Raw genomic sequence first — 20,558 nt, forward strand, 5'->3', positions numbered from 1 at the left:
GGAACATCAGTGTATTTGTAATTTGTAAAGAAAAACACCTTAATCCTGTGGGGAAACCTTCAATGAAGATAAAACAAAGGATCTTATTTGTAATTAAGGCAGAAATTACTAAGACTGATAGATATTCTTTCTGGATACCCGGGAAAACGACACAATTCAGGAATATAATTAAGGGTATATGGTCACATTCCCTTGTTACGGCACAGTGGCGCCCAACGTTGACAACTCTGGAAAGAAGAGAATACATAAGTCTTTTTCTGACTGTCGTTCCTACCATAACGTCTTCTTCTTCTATAATAAGGTCCCCTTCACCCATTCCTCATTATGGATTTCCGAAGTTAATCGTTAATAAATTTACAATAGCATTGCAAATATACGACTATTTTTTATACTCCACAACAACATTTCATTCTAATTGAGATTTCTTATCAAAATAACAACAAACTGTTGATATCGCGATATCAATAAAACATAAACACATGTCAATAGCAGAAACAACAACAATAACTAACACCAAGCGTAGCAGAATTTAACTGAAGCACCTCATAACATTCTCCTCTGTGGTAATTTGTAGTGAATTAACGCTAAACTTTGTTGTAGGATGAACAGAGAAAAAAAAAAAACAAAACAATCAGGCGTAACTTGTTAATGACTTTCAATTCAGTCAGTCAGCTCGACCGTTTGGCTAAAACAACTTCGACGGAAAAAAAGAGAAATAGTAATAAAAACACCGCGTCATTTTATTACCTACCGTCGAGTTTTCTCGTTGGGCTAACAAGTGCCGTTTGGAGTGGATTGAAACTAAAATTAAGTCAATATAACAACAACACGGCGGGTCACATTCATACCAACATAGTTGGTGATATTCTAATTAATAAAAACGTTTATATGTAACGCCTGTCATTGGCTCAATTAATATTCAAAATATAAATAGACGAATAACGGTATTGCAATGATTAAACATAGCAGCTGCTTTGCGTTTTTCTTGTTGCTGATAGCTGTTGTGGGATTTACTCAAGCTCAGGTGAACCGGGATGGATTATTTCCTCTGTCCATAATCCACATCAATGATTTTCATGCAAGGTATGTACATATGTAGGTCTTAGGATGATGGAAATCAATAGTTTTGAATAAAAATCTTTAAAACTTCTCTGCTGGAAGGGAACTAGCGTCTCTTTTTCCTTACTCTCAGAACACTTCTACCCCGAAATGACCTATGCTGGCCAAATGACTTTTCCAATTTTTAAGAAGATAAATAAATACATACATATGTACCTATATGATAACGCCGTATTCCGTCACTCTATTAGAACGACTTGTTCGTAGTATTTTAAAAACAATTGCCAGCCCATTTTTAGCACGTGAATGTAAATCCCCGTAAACGAATGATTGTTTTTGTTAATTGCTGAATATCAAGCAGAGAAAAAGAAGTAGTAAATTGCTATAATAAATAAAAACTGACTTTGAGAAGATTATAATGAATGAGTAGATCAAACCATGCAGTGACCTATAATGAAACCTACAGTATTTTCATCTTTAGCTTTTTGCCGGTCCAAATTGCCCTGGATATTCTGTCGATCTAATAGCACATCGGTGGCCATTCTACAATTATGAATCGCTCTTGAGTTTAGGGTCCATGATTTGAAGACCAAACGACAATCGACAAATACATATATCCACTATTTAAGTGATGGTTTGGCTGATTTAGATTGGTTTCAAGTCGTCCAACAAACTCGATTGCGTTCCTGATAGACAGATTTTCACTGAAAACACCTGACATTGCCATATTTCATCTTATATTCGTCTATCTATCCTCCAAATGGTGTGGCAATGTATCTCATATCTACCGAGTATTCGGTGTCTTCTTGTTTGTAACAAGGTATACCTGCATAGTTGATGTTCGACAGTCTCTATCTCCTCTGCATCTTCACATAGCCTGCAGTAGTCATTCGAAGTTAGACATCTCACACTGCGTCCTACAACGAGAGACCACAGGCCAGATTGCTTTGGATATCCTGCAACCAGGTTCCAAAAGTCATCTTTCATGTCCCCTCTCGTTGAAGATATCACGAAGTTTGCCGATGTAGTAGCACATTGGTGGCCAGACAGTTTCATCAACTGCAAGGTCGATAGACTTAGAGCCACCTCGAGCTAGTTCATCTGCTACATCGTATAGGTCCACGTTTTCTAATAGCCCCAATTTCACGGTACCGCTCGATTTCATGTATTTAGACCTTTTTAGGCACATTTACAAACATCATTAACTATAATTTGGTATTTAGGGTTCCTAGTGGTAAAAAAACTTCCCACTTAAGCCGAAAACACATTAACAGCGTGTTTTTGTAAAAAGTTTTTGCCCATTCGTTCGTCGATTTCATGAACGAAGACACAATTTGGTTTTCATAGCGGTTGACGTTTGTATTCGTGTGACAAACAAATGAAAGCTTTTTATTTTCGTAATTTTTTTGGTTTTCGTAACAAAATCAGACGAACGAATACGTCAAAAATAAACGAATGGAAAAGACCCATCGTTTTGAAAGAAAATTAAATAATTTGAGTAATTAATGGCACAAAACACACGAAAACTGGAAGGGAATGCAATTTTATTTATTTCCATAGAAGCACACGCGTATATGTACATCTGTTTCTTCATATTATCACAATTATTTTTGGACAAATTTGATTACATTTTTTTCTTAGTCCCAATTTACATTAGGCGAGTTTACTTGCGGCAATTGTCAGTTTGTAGGTGAGAGAGGGGGCTGAGAGGCAAAGGGTTACCATATGCCTCACCTCTCTCTCCATCAAACTGACAATTGCCGCAAGTAAACTCGCCTAATGTAAATAGGGACTTATTTTTTGTTTGACATCTGTGTATCGGGGTTGCCATCAAGTAACACATTCTACGTGCAGATGCCTATGCAAAATTCACAAAATAAGTATCATGGAAACCCTGAAATATAAAAGCTTTTATGAAATAGACGAAAGCTTTCAGATAAAACGAATGGTTCGTAAAATTTTACAAGAACCAAATTTTGAACGTATACGTTTTAGTACGAACGTTTCGTGTGACAGGCAAGCATTTTTACAAAAACACCCTGTAAACGTTTGAGTTAAAATTTTACGAGCCATTCGTTTTTATCTGAAAGCTTTCGTCTATTTCATAAAAGCTTTTATATTTCAGGGTTTCCATGATACTTATTTTGTGAATTTTGCATAGGCATCTGCACGTAAAATGTGTTACTTGATGGCAACCCCGATAAACAGATGAAAAACAAAAAATAAGAAAAAATTTAATCAAATTTGTCCAAAAATAATTGTGATAATATGAAGAAACTGATGTACATATACGCGTGTGCTTCTATGGAAATAAATAAAATTGCATTCCCTTCCAGTTTTCGTGTGTTTTGTGCCATTTATTACTCTAATTATTTAATTTTCATTCAAAACGATGGGTCTTTTCCATTCGTTTATTTTTGACGTATCCGTTCGTCTGATTTCGTTACGAAAACCAAAAAAATTACGAAAATAAAAAGCTTTCATTTGTTTGTCACACGAATACAAACGTCAACCGCTATGAAAACCAAATTGTGTCTTCGTTCATGAAATCGACGAACGAATGGGCAAAAACTTTTTACGAAAACAGGCTGTAAGATTTACGTAATTTCTGGTAAAAGAATACACGAACAAGGCAACATAGATTTACGCGATATGTTATTTTACATATGGATTGTCACTTTGCATATACATTTCGTATATAAAAAGTGATAACCCATATGTAAATGATATATGTCGTGTAAAATAGTCATTACTTCAAAATACAAATGTATTAAAAATGGTATTTCTCTCGAATTTTATAGTACGTTTATATACTTACTTAGTTGGCCCATTACATAGACCGAACTAAGAAAAGATCTCCATTCCTCTCTGTTTTTCGCTTGACTTTTTGGAATACCGCGCCTTTTCATTTCTTCATCCACTTGTATGATCCATCGAAGCTTAGGCCTGCCGATTCTGCGTGCACCGCCATGTGGCATGTATTCATACGCCTTTTTAGCGGGTTCATCATCGCTCATTCTCATGGGATATGGCCTAGTCAACGCAATCGTTGCATCTCGATACGTTTAACTATATTCATGTATTTGTATAACTTATATAGCTCGTGGTTCACACGACGTTGATATTAACCGTCAACGCAAATCGGCCCGTAGATCTTTCGAAGAATTTTCCTCTCAAACACACCAAGAACTGCCTTATCTGCTTGCGCAAGTACCCATGCTTCGGAGCCATACATTAGTACGGGTAGTATCAGCGTTTTGTATAGTGTTATTTTTGTTTGACGAGATGTTCTTAAATTGCTTACTTAAGCCATAGTATCATCTGTTGGCCAATACAATTCTTCTTCTTATTTCACAACTGATGTTGTTTGTTGTGTTTATGGCAGTGCCGAGGTAGACGAAGTCTTTAACTACCTCAAAATTATAGGTACCAACTTCCACAGTTGGTCCGAGCTCTATGGACGATTTGCGCGTCGACACCATCAATTTGGTCTTTTCGCCGTTTACCGCCAGACCCACTTTCGCAGATTCTGCTTCGACCTTCCTAAAGGTATCAGTTACTTCCTTTACTGATCGTCCCATGATGTCTATGTCATCAGCATAGGCAAGTAACATGTGGCTATTGGTGTAAATTGTGCCATTTCTTTTGACATTTGCATCTCGTATTACCTTTTCCAGCAAAATGTTGAATAGGTCACACGAAAGGCTGTCTCCTTGTCTGAAACCTCTTTTGGTACAAAATTCTTCGGATTTTAACTGAGGACCTAGTATCAGTTAGAGTCATCTTACAAAGCCGGATGAGCTTTGCGGGAATACCAAATTCAGACATTGCATGGAATACCTTTGATCGGAGGGGACTGTCGAATGCTGCTTTATAATCGACAAAAAGGTGAAATGTGTCGATCTGCATCTCTTGGGTCTTCTCTAGGATTTGCCGCAGGGTAAATATCTGGTCAATGGTGGACTTGCCAGGTCTAAAGCCACATTGGTATGGTCCAATTATCCCGTTGACCATAGGCTTTATTCGTTCGCACAGTATCCCTGACACTATCTTATAGGCAATAGGGAGTAGACTTATGCCCCTATAGTTGGAGCATACAGTCTTATCTCCTTTCTTGTGGACGGGACATAGGATGCTCAGGTTCCAATCGTCGGGTACGCGTTCTTCCTGCCAGATGGTGCTAACTAGCTGATGCATACACCTTATCAGCGCGTCGCCTCCGGTTTTAAACAGCTCGGCTGGTAAGCCATCGGCACCTGCTGCTTTATTATTCTTCAGCCGGTTGACTGCTGTTTTTACCTCATCTTGGCCGGGTGGTATACATTCTATACCATCTTCTTGGATTGGATCTGCGGTATCATCGTCTTCGCCACAATTGGATACCAGCAGATTGGAGAAATGTTCCTTCCATATCCTGAGCACGCTATCTGTATCTGTTACCAGATTACCTTGCTGGTCTCTACAGGAGTATGTGCCTGTACCAAAGCCATCTGTTTGATGTTTCACTCTTTGGTAGAATTTTCGGATTTCATTCTGGCTCCTGTACATCTCGATTTTTTCACACTCCCGCTTTTCCATTTCTCTCTTATTCTTGCGGAAAAGACGTTTCTCTTCTCTCCTTTTCTCCTGATATCTCTCTCGTGCGCTACGCGTTGCTACTGATTGTAAAGTAGCTCTATATGCCGCATTTTTATCTTCGGTAGCAGCACGACACTCCTGGTCATACCATGAATTCTTTTGTGGAGGTCAATATTTTGCCATTGTGTTGTTATGTTATCGGGACAAGTAGTGCTCGCGTTAAGCAATTGGGCTAGTTGAGTGGAATATGCTGTGGCTATCTGTTGTGTTTGCAGCCTATCGATGTCCAACTTCCGCGTTGTGTTTGTTCGTGCTTTATTTGCAACGTTTAGAGTGTACGTACCTTTGCTGCAACAAGGTAGTGGTCTGAATCAATGTTTGCGCCTCGGAACGATCGTACATCCAACACGCTGGATGAATGTCTTCCATCTATCACAACATGATCAATTTGATTACTTGTTCTTTGATCTGGAGACAGCCAGGTGCCCTTATGAATATCGAGATGATTAAATCTGGTACTGCTAACTACCATGTTTTTTGCAGCTGCAAAGTCTATCAGCCTCATACCATTGTCAGATGTTTCACTGTGGAGACTGAATTTCCCGACTGTTGGGCCAAAGATATTCTCCTTTCCAATTTTGGCATTAAAATCGCCTAGAATGATTTTAATGTCATGGGCAGGACAACGGTCATATGTTTCTTCTAAGCGCTCGTAAAATATATCTTTGGTCTGTTCGTCCTTTTCTTCAGAGGGAGCATGAGCGCAAATAAAGCTGATGTTGAAGAATTTAGCTTTTATTCGAATTGCAGCAAGTCTTTCATTCACTGGGGTGAAGCTGGATACCAGACGTTTTAGTCTCCGACTAACTACGAATCCGCAACCAAACTCATGCTTTACGTCATGGCAGCAATAATACAGTGCGTCACCTTTAGGTGTTGTTGTGACGCCTTTCCCAATCCATCGTATTTCCTGTATGGCAGTAATATCGGTCTTGTACTTTTCAAGTATGTCTGCCAATGCGAAGACTGCACCTTCTCTATAAAGAGTGCGAACATTCCAGGTGCAGATTCGCAGATCATGGTCCTTAAAACGTTTGCGGGGTTCGTCAACTTTAGAGGGGTTTGTTTTTTTTTTCTTTCGTTTTTTCATAGTAGGATGTTTTTTCTGAGGGACGGTTACTAACCCGACGCCCAAACCCAAGTTTTTAACGTTCTTATGGGTGAACGCGCGGCTCATGTTAGCTCACTACCTTTAACGGGTGTTAAAGGCAGTTCCCCAGGTGACACCACTGGGAGGTCAGTGTCCACTTGAGATGAAGAAGTGACCAAGATAAATCCTGGGCTTTGCCATGTTAAAGCCGGTCAAGACGCTTGCTTGGTATCATTCATCCCCTACGTCACGTTTATATATAACTGGATTTAACAAACCCACTGGGTTTTTATTGCCAATTCCATTGCTTATACGTCAAACAAATTCTCATAAGGAAGGTTAACCCGACAAAAACCCATAATATAACAGCCTATTATAATCTTAAACGGCGTTTGCATTACAGCTTTTTACCCGAAAAACTTTTATTTTGAGGATTTATTTGACGTTAACGCTATGGAATTGACATTAGAAATGCAGTGGATTTATTAAATCGTGTTAAATGAAAACGCAATATTACAAGCCGCATTTTTGTGGTATCTTTATCATATACCCTATTTGATCCAGTATTCAACAGCTTGCTCATCAATAACCCTTAATTTCTGTAGAATTACAAATAAACAATCTATTTAGACGTCTAAAAAGAGAATATTGTCACAACTGTCATTTTCCCCCTCTTATCGCTTTCAATTTCTGATTATATTGGTTCTTGTGTATTCCTACAATTTATGTCACATATGTACATATGTATATACAAAAAAAATATGACAATCAAACTATTTGATTGTTATTGTTATAATTATTTCATTTTTTAAATAATTATTATGATAAAGAAAACTGACGCCAAGGTTAATCTGACAAGCCCTTATTGAAGAATAAACCAAAACACTACATATTGTTGTTATAAATATTATTTAACATTTAAGTGATGTTTATATCAGAAATATATTGAAATTTGAGTGACAAAATTATGATTAAATTATAAGGTGGCGTAAAACGCCAGCGTCATGGTTTCAATCTGTCAATCTGTTTTGTTATCGTGCCTAAATTGTATGAAAATGACATCTTGAAGAATTTTCGGCCAGCCCCAGGGACTGGATTCTTTGTCTATGATATTTTATATTTTTTTCATTTGACAGATTTCTGCTTTATAAAAGATTTCATTTCACATTTTCATACTCTTGTGCCAGACACTGAAAATAACACATGAAAATATTTTAGCTTTTAGGAGAGAGCGGAGGTGAAGGAGCTCCCTTTCTCCCTTCTTACCCATAAGGTTAAAACATTTTCATGAAAATTGTCATAGTCTGGCACAAGACATATGTATGTAGATACAGAATTAGCCCCTGTAGTGGAATAAAACGAAAAATTATGAATGAAAAGTATTAATAAAAGTTAACAACACTGTTTCCATCGATAATACTTAGCGACAGCGTTATTTTTCATATTTCATCTACGGACAGATCGAATGTATTTAGCGTTTTTTCAGGATTTTGTGGCCCCTTTTCGACATTTGCCGACAAAAATGTGGATTAGAATTAAAGTTCAAAAGTGTTGGGGAGTAGGTACTTCAAGGAATGTACCGACAAAGTCCATTATGGAAGTGGATCTCACGTTGGGAGTCATATCTTTTCGATAGAAATCGCGACCACTAGTCTTTCAGTGGGTCATCGTATAAGCAGGAAGCATGGACTTGTCCACGGAAAACATAATATAGCAGTTAACAGGACCACAACGAACAGCATCGGTATACATTTCCAAAGGATCTTTGAACAGACCCCAAATCTTGAACTTTTGTGGGAAGGTAGCATAAAGAGAAGACTGATATGGTCATTTTAGAAGTTAAGGCGAAACCTATAGCTCTGCGTGTTGCGTGTGCGTTCAAAAATACAAAAACAAAATACATGTATTTGTTGTTGTTTTCAATTTCAAATACATGTTGTATTTTGTTTTTGTATTTTTGAACGCCCTTCGCCCTTAAACTAAATTTGGACAAAATATTAGGAGACCCAAACTTTAGACCAAATTGGTTATCGTGCATACCATTTTAGTGGAAGTTCTGGAGGTTGTGTACCGGTATTGCCCACCTTAGAACTAAAACTAAGTTTGGACAAAATATGACGAATGCCAAATTTTGGACCAAATCGGTTGATCAGTTCGAGAGCACGATAACGACTTTGCCCCTGAAACAACTTTTACCGTCGTAATTGAGATAGCGAATGCAAGTTGCTTCAACAAAGATCAAAGTCATTCGAGGGCAGGTTTTAAAGTGAACTAAATATTGTGTGGGAGGTACCCGAAAGAGTGGACAAATATAGTCCATATTCGACCCTGATGTCGTATATTGGATGTATGGTCCAAATCGGCAACTCCCTTCAATAGTTATCGTACGCATAATTTTTCCGAACATTTTTTATCTTACGTGGGGGAGGTGCCTTACTTAGGTACTTGGACTAATATTGGACAAAATATTACGAAGGCTAAATTTTGGACCGAATCGTCAGATCCGTTCGAGAGGTATCTTGCGCTCCAACCACTACACACGCTGTCATAGGCGTTTTTTGCACCTTTCAGACTATTTTTTTAGGAAATATTGACTTGCTCCTAATAAAAATTGTAACGTCGTATGGGGGGCAGTGAATGTAAGTTGTTACAACAAAAATCAAAGCGTTTGGAGAGGGTGCCCTAACTGAACTTTTCCGAAATTTTGTGTGAGAGATACCCGAAGGAGTGGACCGATAGAGCCCATATTGTAATCTCATCAAGTCTAGCAGAAATTTCACGATGTACAAAGTATGGACCAAATCTGTTACTCCCTTCAAGGATTATTCATAAATTTTCCGAACATTTTCGAACTTTTGTGGGGGTTAAACGTCAAATGAAATCTAGATGAGATTTCATTTGACGTTTGAGCTATGGAATTGGCAGTTGAAATCGAGTGGATTTCGCAAATGTAAACTTAGCATAATATTTTTTACTATTTTTTGTTTTCCTTTTTATACCCTCCACCATAGGATGGGGGTATATTAAGTTTGTCACTACGCTTGTAACTACTCGAAATAATCATTGTAGACCCCACAAAGTATATATATTCTTGATCAGCGTGCAATTCTACATCGATATAGCCATGTCCGTCCGTCTGTGGAAATCACTCTAGCGTCCGAACGGATTGACGTAGGTTGATGAAATTTTGGGAAAATATGTTATATTTACGTAGGACTTTTGGTATTGAAAGCGGGCTATGTAGGTCCACGCTTTCGTATAGCCCCTATACAAAATGACGCGTGACGTGTCGTCGTTTTAAGGAATTTTTAACATATTTGGCCCATTTTACCTCCAAATTGGTTGTAATTTGGTACTTTGTGTCTCCAGAGGCCAACAAATATTCCTACCAAAGTTGGGTTATATAGGTCCACGTTTTGGTATAGCCCCCATATAAGGCCCCTTATAAAGTACGCGTCATTTTAATATATTTTGAATGTATTAGGCCCATTTGACCACAGAATTGGTTGTAATTTGGTATTTTGTGTCTTCAGAGGCCAGAAAACATTCCTACCAAAGTTGGGTTATATAGGTCCACGTTTTGGTATAGCCCCCACATAAGGCCCCTTATAAAATACGCGTCATTTTAATATATTTTGAATGTATTAGACCCATTTGACCAAAGAATCGGCTGTAACTTTGTATTTTGTGTTTCCAGAGGCTAAGAAACATTTCTACCATAAAATGTTTATATAGGTCCACGTGTTGATATAGCCCCCATAATACAATATCTCCCGATTTTCGATATTTTGAACGTTTTAGCCTCATTATCACACCGAAATGGCTGAAATTTGGTATTTAGTCTTCTTTAGGCGTATAAAACTTTCCCCCAGAAATTTGTAGGTATAGGTCCACGCCATCATATAGCCCCCATAGAACGGTACCTTCCGAATTTCGGTATTTTGAAGGTTGTGGCCACATTAATCCACCAAAATGGCTGAAATTTGTTGTGGAGGGTATAAAAAGTTCGGCCCGACCGAACTTAATGCCTTTATTAATTGTTTATATTAAAACTAATTGTCAGAATGACTTTTTAGTTTCTATAACAACAATGTTGTTATTGTAATATATAAGTTGTTGTAGCCGATGCAAACACCTTACTTAATACACCTTGGTATACCAATATATTTGACAATTTAAACTGCATTTGCATTATACCCCGGTTCCACTTAACCGGATTGACGCAGTGGGTTTTGAATTTCAAATTTCAATTCCATAGCGTAAACGTCAAATAAATCCTCATAAAGTGGCTTAATGCTTGGTTTACATTTACAAAATCCACTCGATTTCAACTGTCAATTCCATTGCATAAACGTCAAATGAAATCCTATGGATTTCAGATGAGTTTTAATTTGACGTATACGCAAAGGAATTGACAGTTGAAACCGAGTGGATTTCGTAAATGTGAACAAAGCATAACCTGGCAAAACACTCTAATATAACCGTACTATAGAGCTTTATAGCTCATTTAGACTAACCATAAATCCTCGACTGGATTTAATAAATCCAGTACAAATCTCATTGCATTTAGATATACATTTTGGAGGATTTAAATGGCAGTCAGCTGATTTTTGTTCATAGCACAATTACCAAGGTAGATGCATCAGCCCATCTGAACGAATTTGAAACGTCAAAAGAATTTTTTGTAAATTGAATTCGTCTCAAAAAACACACGTCAAATTACAAATTTATTGTTTAATACTGAAAATGTTAGCACATTATGCAAATAAAGAATTATTTTATCGCAGTTTGCCCATCTAAAATGAATAAACGAATTATTTTATCGTTTAGACATCATAAAATCGCAACCAAGGAGGAACATTTCATGTAATGATATCAGAAACGAAATTTATGAATTCAAGGATTTATTCAAGAATAATTCCATGTCAATTGGATCGGTAAATTCGGTTAAATACGTAAAAATGTATAAAAGACAAAAATGTTATATCACCATATCGTAACATAACATTATGTTAAATTCAAAAGCCATTCACTGAAGAATGATAGCAAAAGAAATGTCTTATCTTGTTGTATTTATGTCTTTGTTTCTAGCAACATGTTGCAAAAAACAGAGTTGTATACAAGGATTTATGCCAGATTTAAAACAAATTCACTCAATAGGAGGATTTATTTTTGTATGGGAAATCTGGTAGATTTTGGCTGGATTTAGCAAATAAAACCTGATAATGGGCTAAATCCGGCTAATGGTGTCATATCTAAATGGCATATTATGCGGGTTAACCTTCTATATGAGGATTTACTAGACGTTTGCTCTATGGAATTGACATTTGAGCTGACAGTGAGTTTATTTAAATCCAGAAACGAAGCCGAGCTACTCAGAAATATCCATTGAGTTTTGGCCTTTAAGGCCTGGGTACATAAGCTGCCTTGCCAGGTTGCCTTGCTTTCTGCTTTATTTCTGACATAATAAAAATAAAAGAATAAAGAAGTCCGAGCAAATTTCGAACTGGGTTGCTCTTTTCTTTTTTATTCTTTTATCAGAAGCAAGCAAGGTAAGTAGGCGAGGCAGCTTATGTACCCAGGCCTTTAGTTCTTGGTCACACTAGAGTTGTTTCATTGAAACAATGTCATGAAAAATTTACGTAGTCGAAGGTCACACAAGCGTGTTTTCGTTAAAGAAATTATGTACGTTAAAAGCATTCTACACTTGCATTTAAAACAGGTGTTTGTGAATTTACGTCATTTATTTGACAGATATTCTATGGAATTGACAAATCGCCGTCCGCACTAGAGTGATTTCTTTGGAAAAATTTGCATTCTAAGATCGAGTTTTATACTTAAGTAATTTTATGAATTTGCAGAAGTCGGGAATTGGTCCTAAAAATGCCAAATTTCATGAAATTTTTTCATTGAAATCACTCTAGTGTGGACCGAGACCAACTTCAATGTTCCAGTGAATTCAATGAAGTAATTTCACGAAATTGTTTCAATAAATCTCTTTAGCGTGGACCGGGACAATGACTCATATTTTATAAAACATGTTAGATCTAAAAGCCGATTTAATTTAGGGGTACTTAGGGCAGAAACTCAATCAGCTTTGGTCTGTTCCTTTACTTTTAAAAATGGTAACAGTGGCAAAAAATGGTAAAAGTGGTGAACTGGTCTCATATAAATTGTATGCTTTTTAAAGTAAAGGAACACTTTGCAGGTTAAAAATGGTAAGAAATGGTAACCTCAGGCACGTAAAGGAACAGAGCTCTTGTTGCTTGCTTTCTTCTCTTTGCTCGTGTAAAAGAATAAATGATAAAAGCAACCTATTTCAATTTCGTCTTGGCTGTTCTTTATTCTTCTACCAGAAATGAAGTCACACAAGTAAGAAAAATCCATTGTATTTCTACCTTTAGATCGAGTTCTCCAATACTACAATTTTAAGATTATACTCTAATGTGGAAGTCGATAGAAAAACCCCAAATTGGATGTGTTTACGACTTAACGCAAAAAACAGCTGATAACCCCATGAAAGTGAGAACAGAATGAGAAATTCATTCTTATTTGATATTTCCGCTATGAAATTGACATTCAGCACAGTAGGTTTATTAAATCCGGTTAAGTGCAAACGGGGTGTAACAGCAAAAACTGCAATAGTCAAACGAATTTTTTATTTTCCAGGATAAGATTTTGCTTTACCTCACCTTTATAGAATAATGTGAATGTGATGCCAATAACATCATGCTAATCATTCCATATCATAATTTACAGCAATCCAGATAAAATTGTTTTATTTTTTATACGAAACCCGATAAGCAAAACGATTTATAACCAATAGGAGGATTTTGCTTGTAGCCAAAATACAAATCGCACAGAATCGTATTTCAATACAATATTAACAACAACCGTAATTAATCGGCAACATATCTAATCTATGCTCATTTATTCACAATATATTATCACTAATTCCTAGAGATAAGTTTACAAAATCCCCAAAGTTATCATCGGCCTTGATATTTTTCTCTTTATAGATATGAACCTACCGATACAACTGGGGGTAATTGTGAAGCCGATGAGGTGTGTATTGGTGGCTATGCTCGTACAGTGTATACGGTAAAGAAATTATTGGAAGAGCAAAAGGATAACAATGCTGTTTATTTCAATGCTGGCGATAGTTTCCAGGGTACTTTGTGGTATAATATTGGACGTTGGAATGTTACTAGTCAATTTTTGAATATGCTACCAGCTGATGCCATGGTGAGTTTAGTAAAAAAGATGGAAGTACATAAAACGATTGGCATCGTCTAAATCAGCCATGCACGCGTCTTTACGAAAAAGTTAATTACAACTCTCTTTCCCATACAAAATCCCTAAATAGCATTCTCTTCTTGTGCACCATTGGTCTAAATGGATATTATGTAAGAAGCCATACGTTGGGAGAGAGAGAGAGGGCGTGAAGGAGTTCCCTTTCTCCCTTCTTACTCTCAAACTCAAAATTTTCACACAAAAATGTTCAATGTGTAAGACAAGAGTTACATATATACCAGGGTCTATATAAGGTCGGTCAGAAAGCCCAGCTGACTATTTTGTTTGTGTCAAAATACATTATTGTTATTTGAAATGCAATGAAACTCAAATCACGATAATGTTAAACATACTAGATGTTTATTGTTAAAAGTATTCTAACTGGCCGACCCTGTATAGACCTTGATATGTACGAGGGCAGTTCGGAAACTTCTTAGCCTAGCACAAAATGCGCGGTATAAACAGAAAAAAATTAAGTGTTTTGGAAACTTTTAACTCTGTTATAAACACATGTTAAATTTTGTTTCGATCTGGCAACTCTTTCATATAGAAACATGTGTTCAAAAAAGACGCATCCGCAATTTTTTTACAATGGAAAAATTAGAAATGCGTGCTGTCATTAAATATTTACATAAAAAAGGTTTATCGGGACAAGAAATTCATAATGATATGGTGAATGTGTTAGGTGAAAGTGCTCCTTCATATGCAACAGTAAAAAATTGGGTTGCTGAATTTAAACGTGGTCGTACAAGCATTGAAGATGAACCACGTAGTGGACGTCCAAAAACAGCAACAACAACAGAACTTGTAGCCAAAGTGCTTGATATGGTATTAAATGATCGACGAATAAAAGTGCGTGAAATTGCTAATATCATGGGTATCTCAAATGATCGAGTCCATTTAATTTTGCATGAAGAACTACAGATGAAAAAGCTTTCTGCAAGATGGGTGCCGCATTTGTTAACAGTCGATCAAAAACGCATAAGATTGAACATTTCTCAAGCTTGTTTGGATCGTTTTAAGCGAAATAAAATGGATTTTAAGCGTCGTTTCATAACTGTTGATGAGACATGGATCCACCACTATACTCCAGAGACAAAAGAACAATCCAAACAATGGACTGAAGCTGGAGGAAGTGCCCCAAAGAAGGCAAAAACAATTCAATCGGCTGGTAAGGTTATGGCAACGGTTTTTGGGACTTCAAAGGTATTTTATTGATTGACTATCTGCAAAAGGGTAAAACAATAAATTCAGAGTACCATTGCAACCTGTTGGATCATTTAAATGTACAAATTCGAGAAAAATGTCCTGGCTTACAACACAAAAAAATAATTTTTCAACGCACCAGCGCATAAGAGTGTTTTAACAATGGCTAAAATCAACGAATTAAAGTACGAGTTGCTTGACCACCCACCTTATTCTCCTAATTTAGCTCCCAGTGACTTTTACTTGTTCCCAAATCTAAAAAAATTCCTTGCTGGCAAGCGTTTTACCTCAAATGAAGATGCAATTACAGTTGTAAACCACTATTTTGAAGACCTTGAGGAAAACTATTTTAATCAAGGGATAGAATTGCTAGAAAAGCGTTGAAGTTTCTGGAGATTATATTGACAAATAAAAATATTTTTGAAAAACTAACTATTCTCTTTCATTGATAGGCTAAGAAGTTTCCGAACCGCCCTCGTATTATATTATACGCAGTTTATATTATAGATTTTCTTTATGAGAATTTATTCGACGTATACGCAATGGAACTGAACCCATAAACACATCCAACGTTTCAGTAAAGTTGGGCGCCATTTCTGATAAAAGAATAAAGAAAAATTTGATCTATGTTGCCCTTGCTCTTTTATTAGATATTACGCCCAACTTTACTGAAACGTTCGATCTGTTTTCGGCTTGACATTCGAAACGCAGTGGTTTTGTTAAATCCGGATATATGTAAACGTACTATAATTCTTGGTTTATATTTACGAAATCCACTCGATTTCAACTGTCAATTCCATTGCTCAAACGTCAAATGAAATCTCATCTGAAATCCATTGAATTTGATTTGACATTTAACCAATGGAATTGACAGTTGAAATCGAGTTGATTTCGTAAGCGTAAACCAAGCTTAATAATGTCAGAGCCACAATCAAATTCTTTTGTCGTTTGCCTTAGGGTGAAACCTATAGCTCTGCGTGTTGCGTGTGCGTTCAAAAATACAAAAACAAAATACATGTATTTCAAATTGAAAATAACAACAAATACATGTATTTTGTTTTTGTATTTTTGAACGCACACGCAACACGCAGAGCTATAGGTTTCGCCCTCAATCCGAAAAGACATCCAACGTCCCAGTAAAGTTGAGCGTGTTTCCCATGGTATAAGTAAAGAGGTAGATTTAAATGAAAAAAATCTATAGAACCCTTGTTTTTCTTGAATTCCTAAAACTTCAAAATAAAAGCAACAAGTGGGTTTGTTTACAATGCATTTTTGAGCATTTTATAAAAAACGCGAAAAATGAGTGAAGAGTTAAGTTTTCTACACATAATCGAGTTCTGAATATGATAAACTGATTGTTTCAATGCAAATCTCACCAATTTCTTCCATACAAATGGTCTAAAAATAATTTTAAAAATCATTGAATTCGATTGTTTTTAAAATTGTTTGGCATATTATTCAAACACCACACACACATACACAGTTTGTTTATATTGTTTTGAAGTTTTAGGCATACTCGAATGAAAAAATTTAAATTGACATAATGCTTTGGCTAACCTTTCTTATTAAACCATGGTGTTTCCGATTAAAGAATAAAAGAGCAAGGGCAATATAGCTCGATTTGTTCTTTATTCTTTTAACAGAAATGACGCCCAACATTACTGAAACGTTTTATGTGTTTTCGACTTAAAATAGCAAAGGCAACGTAGATCGAATTTTTCTATATTCTTTTATCAGAAATAACGCCCAACTTTACCGAAATGTTGGATGTGTTTTCGGCTTTAGAATTTGTCATTAATAGGACGTTTACATTGTACTCGATTTAATAATTACAGAGATTATGCCAATCGTTTTTTTATTTCAATCATAATAGCTACTCAAATGAAATTTTCCCATTCTCTTTTAGACCCTGGGTAATCATGAATTTGATCATGGTGTTGAGGGTGTCGTCCCCTTTATCGAATCATTAGACAGTCCCATGTTGGTGGCCAATATGGATGCTACAAATGAACCTACATTGCAGGGACTCTATCAAAACTCAACAATTATCGTGAGAAATAATCGCAAAATCGGTGTTATTGGTGTGATATTGGAAACAACTTATGTAGGTTTCTCCCTCTCCGTGTTCTTCAAAACGCTTTTGAATATAATATCTGCTTATTTTAGGACCTTGCAAATACAGGGAAATTAATATTCCGCAATGAAAGTGACACAATTGTCGAGGAGGCCCAAAAATTGAAAGCCCAAGGTGCCAATATTATTATTGTTCTCTCCCATTGTGGTTATGATGTAGATTTGCTGATTGCTCAAAATGCCGGTTCTGAGGTGGATGTTATTGTTGGTTCACACTCTCATACCTTCCTTTATACTGGTGATACACCACCTGGTCCCGATACACCACGAGGTGATTATCCCACACAAGTGACCCACGCTTCGGGACATCGTGTCTTAATTGTCCAGGCTTCCGCTTATGCCAAATATGTTGGTAATCTGACAGTGTTCTTTGATGATGATGGCAATGTTGTAGACTTTGAGGGAGCTCCAATTTATATGGGAGCTGATGTACCGGAAGGTAAGTAAAAAATACTTTTATACCGCGGTGGCTAAATCCGTCCTCCTGATGTCACTTATGGAAAGAGACAGTTGAAATCGAGTGGATTTCGTAAATGTAAACAAAGTATAAAATTGAAAGGACAACCTCCTAGTTCGAACTTTGCTGGTCCGTTGTTTATTTGTTTATCAGAAATGGCTTGCTGCTTATGTACCGAGGACTTAATGACGAACACATCCAACGTTTGAGTAAAACTTTGCGTCATTTCTGGTAAAAGCATAAAAGACCAAGCGAATTTAGATTGACCTACTTTTCAATCTCAAGCCTGCCTATGAAATGATGAAAATTGTTCTTTTTTACCTCTCGAGCCGCATTTACATTTAACTGATTTTTAAAAATGGGTCATTTAAGCTGTCAGTTCCATTGAATATCTGTCAAATGAATAACGTATTTGTCCCAAATACTGGTTTTAGGTGCAATTATTTCCAATTATTTCCCCTTAAAATAGCCTGTTTGTATTACAGCTTTTTGCCGGGTTATAGACCGTTTACATTTATGAAATCCACTATATTTCAACTGTCAATTTCATTCCTTAAACGTCAAATGAAATCCAATGGATTTCAGATTAGTTTTAATTTGTCGTATACACCAAGAAATTGGCATTTCGTAAATGCAATCGAACTATTATATAGTACGGTTACACTAGTTTTTTTCCCGGGTTAACCCACTTCGAGAGGATTTATTTGACGTTTGCGCTATGGAATTGACATATGAAATCCAAACCCACTGCGTTAATCCGGTTAAGTGTAACTGGGGTAATAATGCGTTTATAATAAACCCGCCCATGCCAATACAGGTTAACCCGGCAAAAAGTTTTAATGCAAACGGCATTTTAACCTTTTTTAGCATTTATTTGACGTATACTCAATGGAATTCACATTTGGAACTCAGTGGTTTTAATCAATCGGGTTGTATATGTAAACGTAATATTATGTAATTTTTTGCAGACCCCGAAGTTTTGGAAGCAATGAAACCCTGGCGTGAGCGTATTGATGCCCAAGGCAAGGTAGTTGTTGGTGAAACAATTGTAGATCTGTTGAAATCTCCATGCAGTTATCAAGAATGTAATTTGGGTAATTTTTTCACCGATGCCATGGTTCATGCTGTAAGTAAGGAAAATAAAGCTGAAAACACATCCAACGTTTCAGTATAGTTGGGTGTCAATTCCGATAAAAGAATGAAAGAGAAAGGGCAACATATCGAAATTGACTTTATTCTTTTATCAGAAATGACGCCTGACTTAACTAAAACTTTGGATGCGTTTACGGCTTAAACGTGTAATTTTCCCAAATTCATAAAGCATTCAATTTTTTGCAGTTCCTTAATTTGGCTCCCTATGAAAAGCAAGAATGGACTACTGTTCCCATTGGCTTGGTAAATACCGGTGCTTTGAGAGTTCCCTTGAATCGTGGAAGTAAGTAGTTGCCAATTATTAAGTAACTTCGTGGTATTTATTGCAAATTCTCCCTTTCATAGATCTAACGTATTCCCACATTGTTACTATGTCACCATTTGAAAATATTTTAACCGCCTTCGATTTGCCTGGTGATAAACTCTTGGAAGCTTTAGAATTTGGAGCTAGTAAAGTTGATTATGACAACGGTGTTACCAGCTCCTATATTTTCCTACAAGTCTCGGGGCTAAAGGTTACCTTCGACTTCAAGAAACCGGTTAATCAACGTGTTTTGGATTTGAAAGTTCGTTGTGCCGATTGTTCCGTTCCGAGATTTGTACCATTCGATCCACAAGCCACATATCGAGTTGTGGCTCCCAACTTCTTACAGGATGGTGGTGATGGTTACCATATGTTCCGTGATTATGGTACCAATGTCCAGTAAGTCATAAGAGAGTAGTTTTAGGGCATTTCTTTTTGATCATTTATATTTTGTTTTTCTTTACAGACCCTACATTACCGATTTGGATGCCCTGTTGGCTTATACTGAAAATGTTACTCCTATTTATAGTGGCCTAGAAGGTCGTATCAAGGTTGTGTAAATCTTATGAAGATTAGTTAACATTTTTTAAATAAAGTGACCTTTTAAGTCATGTTCAAAAAGGACAATCCAATGTGGATATTATTTTGTGATTTCAAGATAACCGTAAATGCAGTCTAGATGTTCGTATCATGGTTGTTTTAAAATCGTATAAAGATTAGCAAAAATGTGTAAATAAAGTGGCAGTATTTTGAAAAATTACATTTCCATTGTAAATATACAAGTTTTATTTTGAGATTTCAAGGAGGAATGTTATAGTACGTTTAGATTTACAAAATCCCATCCTGTGAGTACCAAAAAACCCAACTGTCGCTATAAATGTAAAAACGTCGCAAGTATTTCCACGTGCTGTTTGTTTACAATTTGCTAGTGGAGGATTTATAAATAGTGAAAATCAGCTATAATATAAACATGGCATAAGTTTAGATTTTTGACATCCATTAGATTCCACACAAGATATCTTTACCAGGTCACGGAAATACCACCGACACAAAATTTGACATAAATTCAATGCAATTGACACATTATGTTACCAACAGCTGGGCTTCAGCTGGGCTGATAATGCTACCTTTGTATCATGACGCCACCTTATGATTTCATCATGATTTAACATGTCAATTGTCTTTATTTGACGTAAACTCTGTGGAAATGACATTTAAAATCCGGT

The 20,558-nt window shown here is 36.4% G+C and overlaps 1 protein-coding gene across 1 annotated transcript; it reads left to right on the forward strand.

The window, feature by feature from the left end:
• Positions 1-545: 545 nt before the first annotated feature.
• LOC141396978 (apyrase-like) lies at positions 546-20,107 on the forward strand. The gene is made up of 8 exons (XM_073972726.1): positions 546-1,083; positions 13,807-14,032; positions 17,193-17,390; positions 17,453-17,858; positions 18,845-19,002; positions 19,215-19,311; positions 19,374-19,731; positions 19,799-20,107. Exons 1-8 carry the CDS (start codon positions 953-955, stop codon positions 19,890-19,892), a joined length of 1,668 nt encoding a protein of 555 aa, XP_073828827.1. The 5' UTR covers positions 546-952; the 3' UTR covers positions 19,893-20,107.
• Positions 20,108-20,558: the final 451 nt, after the last annotated feature.

The sequence above is a fragment of the Musca autumnalis genome, unplaced genomic scaffold (genome assembly GCF_047663935.1).
Source record: "Musca autumnalis isolate F117 unplaced genomic scaffold, ASM4766393v1 scaffold_3, whole genome shotgun sequence".
NCBI lineage: Eukaryota > Metazoa > Arthropoda > Insecta > Diptera > Muscidae > Musca > Musca autumnalis.

Coding starts and splice junctions, on each gene's coding strand:
- LOC141396978 (XM_073972726.1), top strand. CDS start 953: ATGATTAAACATAGCAGCTGCTTTGCGTTTTTCTTGTTGCTGATAGCT. Junction 1,084..13,806: donor ATCAATGATTTTCATGCAAG/GTATGTACATAT, acceptor TTCTCTTTATAG/ATATGAACCTACCGATACAA. Junction 14,033..17,192: donor TGCTACCAGCTGATGCCATG/GTGAGTTTAGTA, acceptor ATTCTCTTTTAG/ACCCTGGGTAATCATGAATT.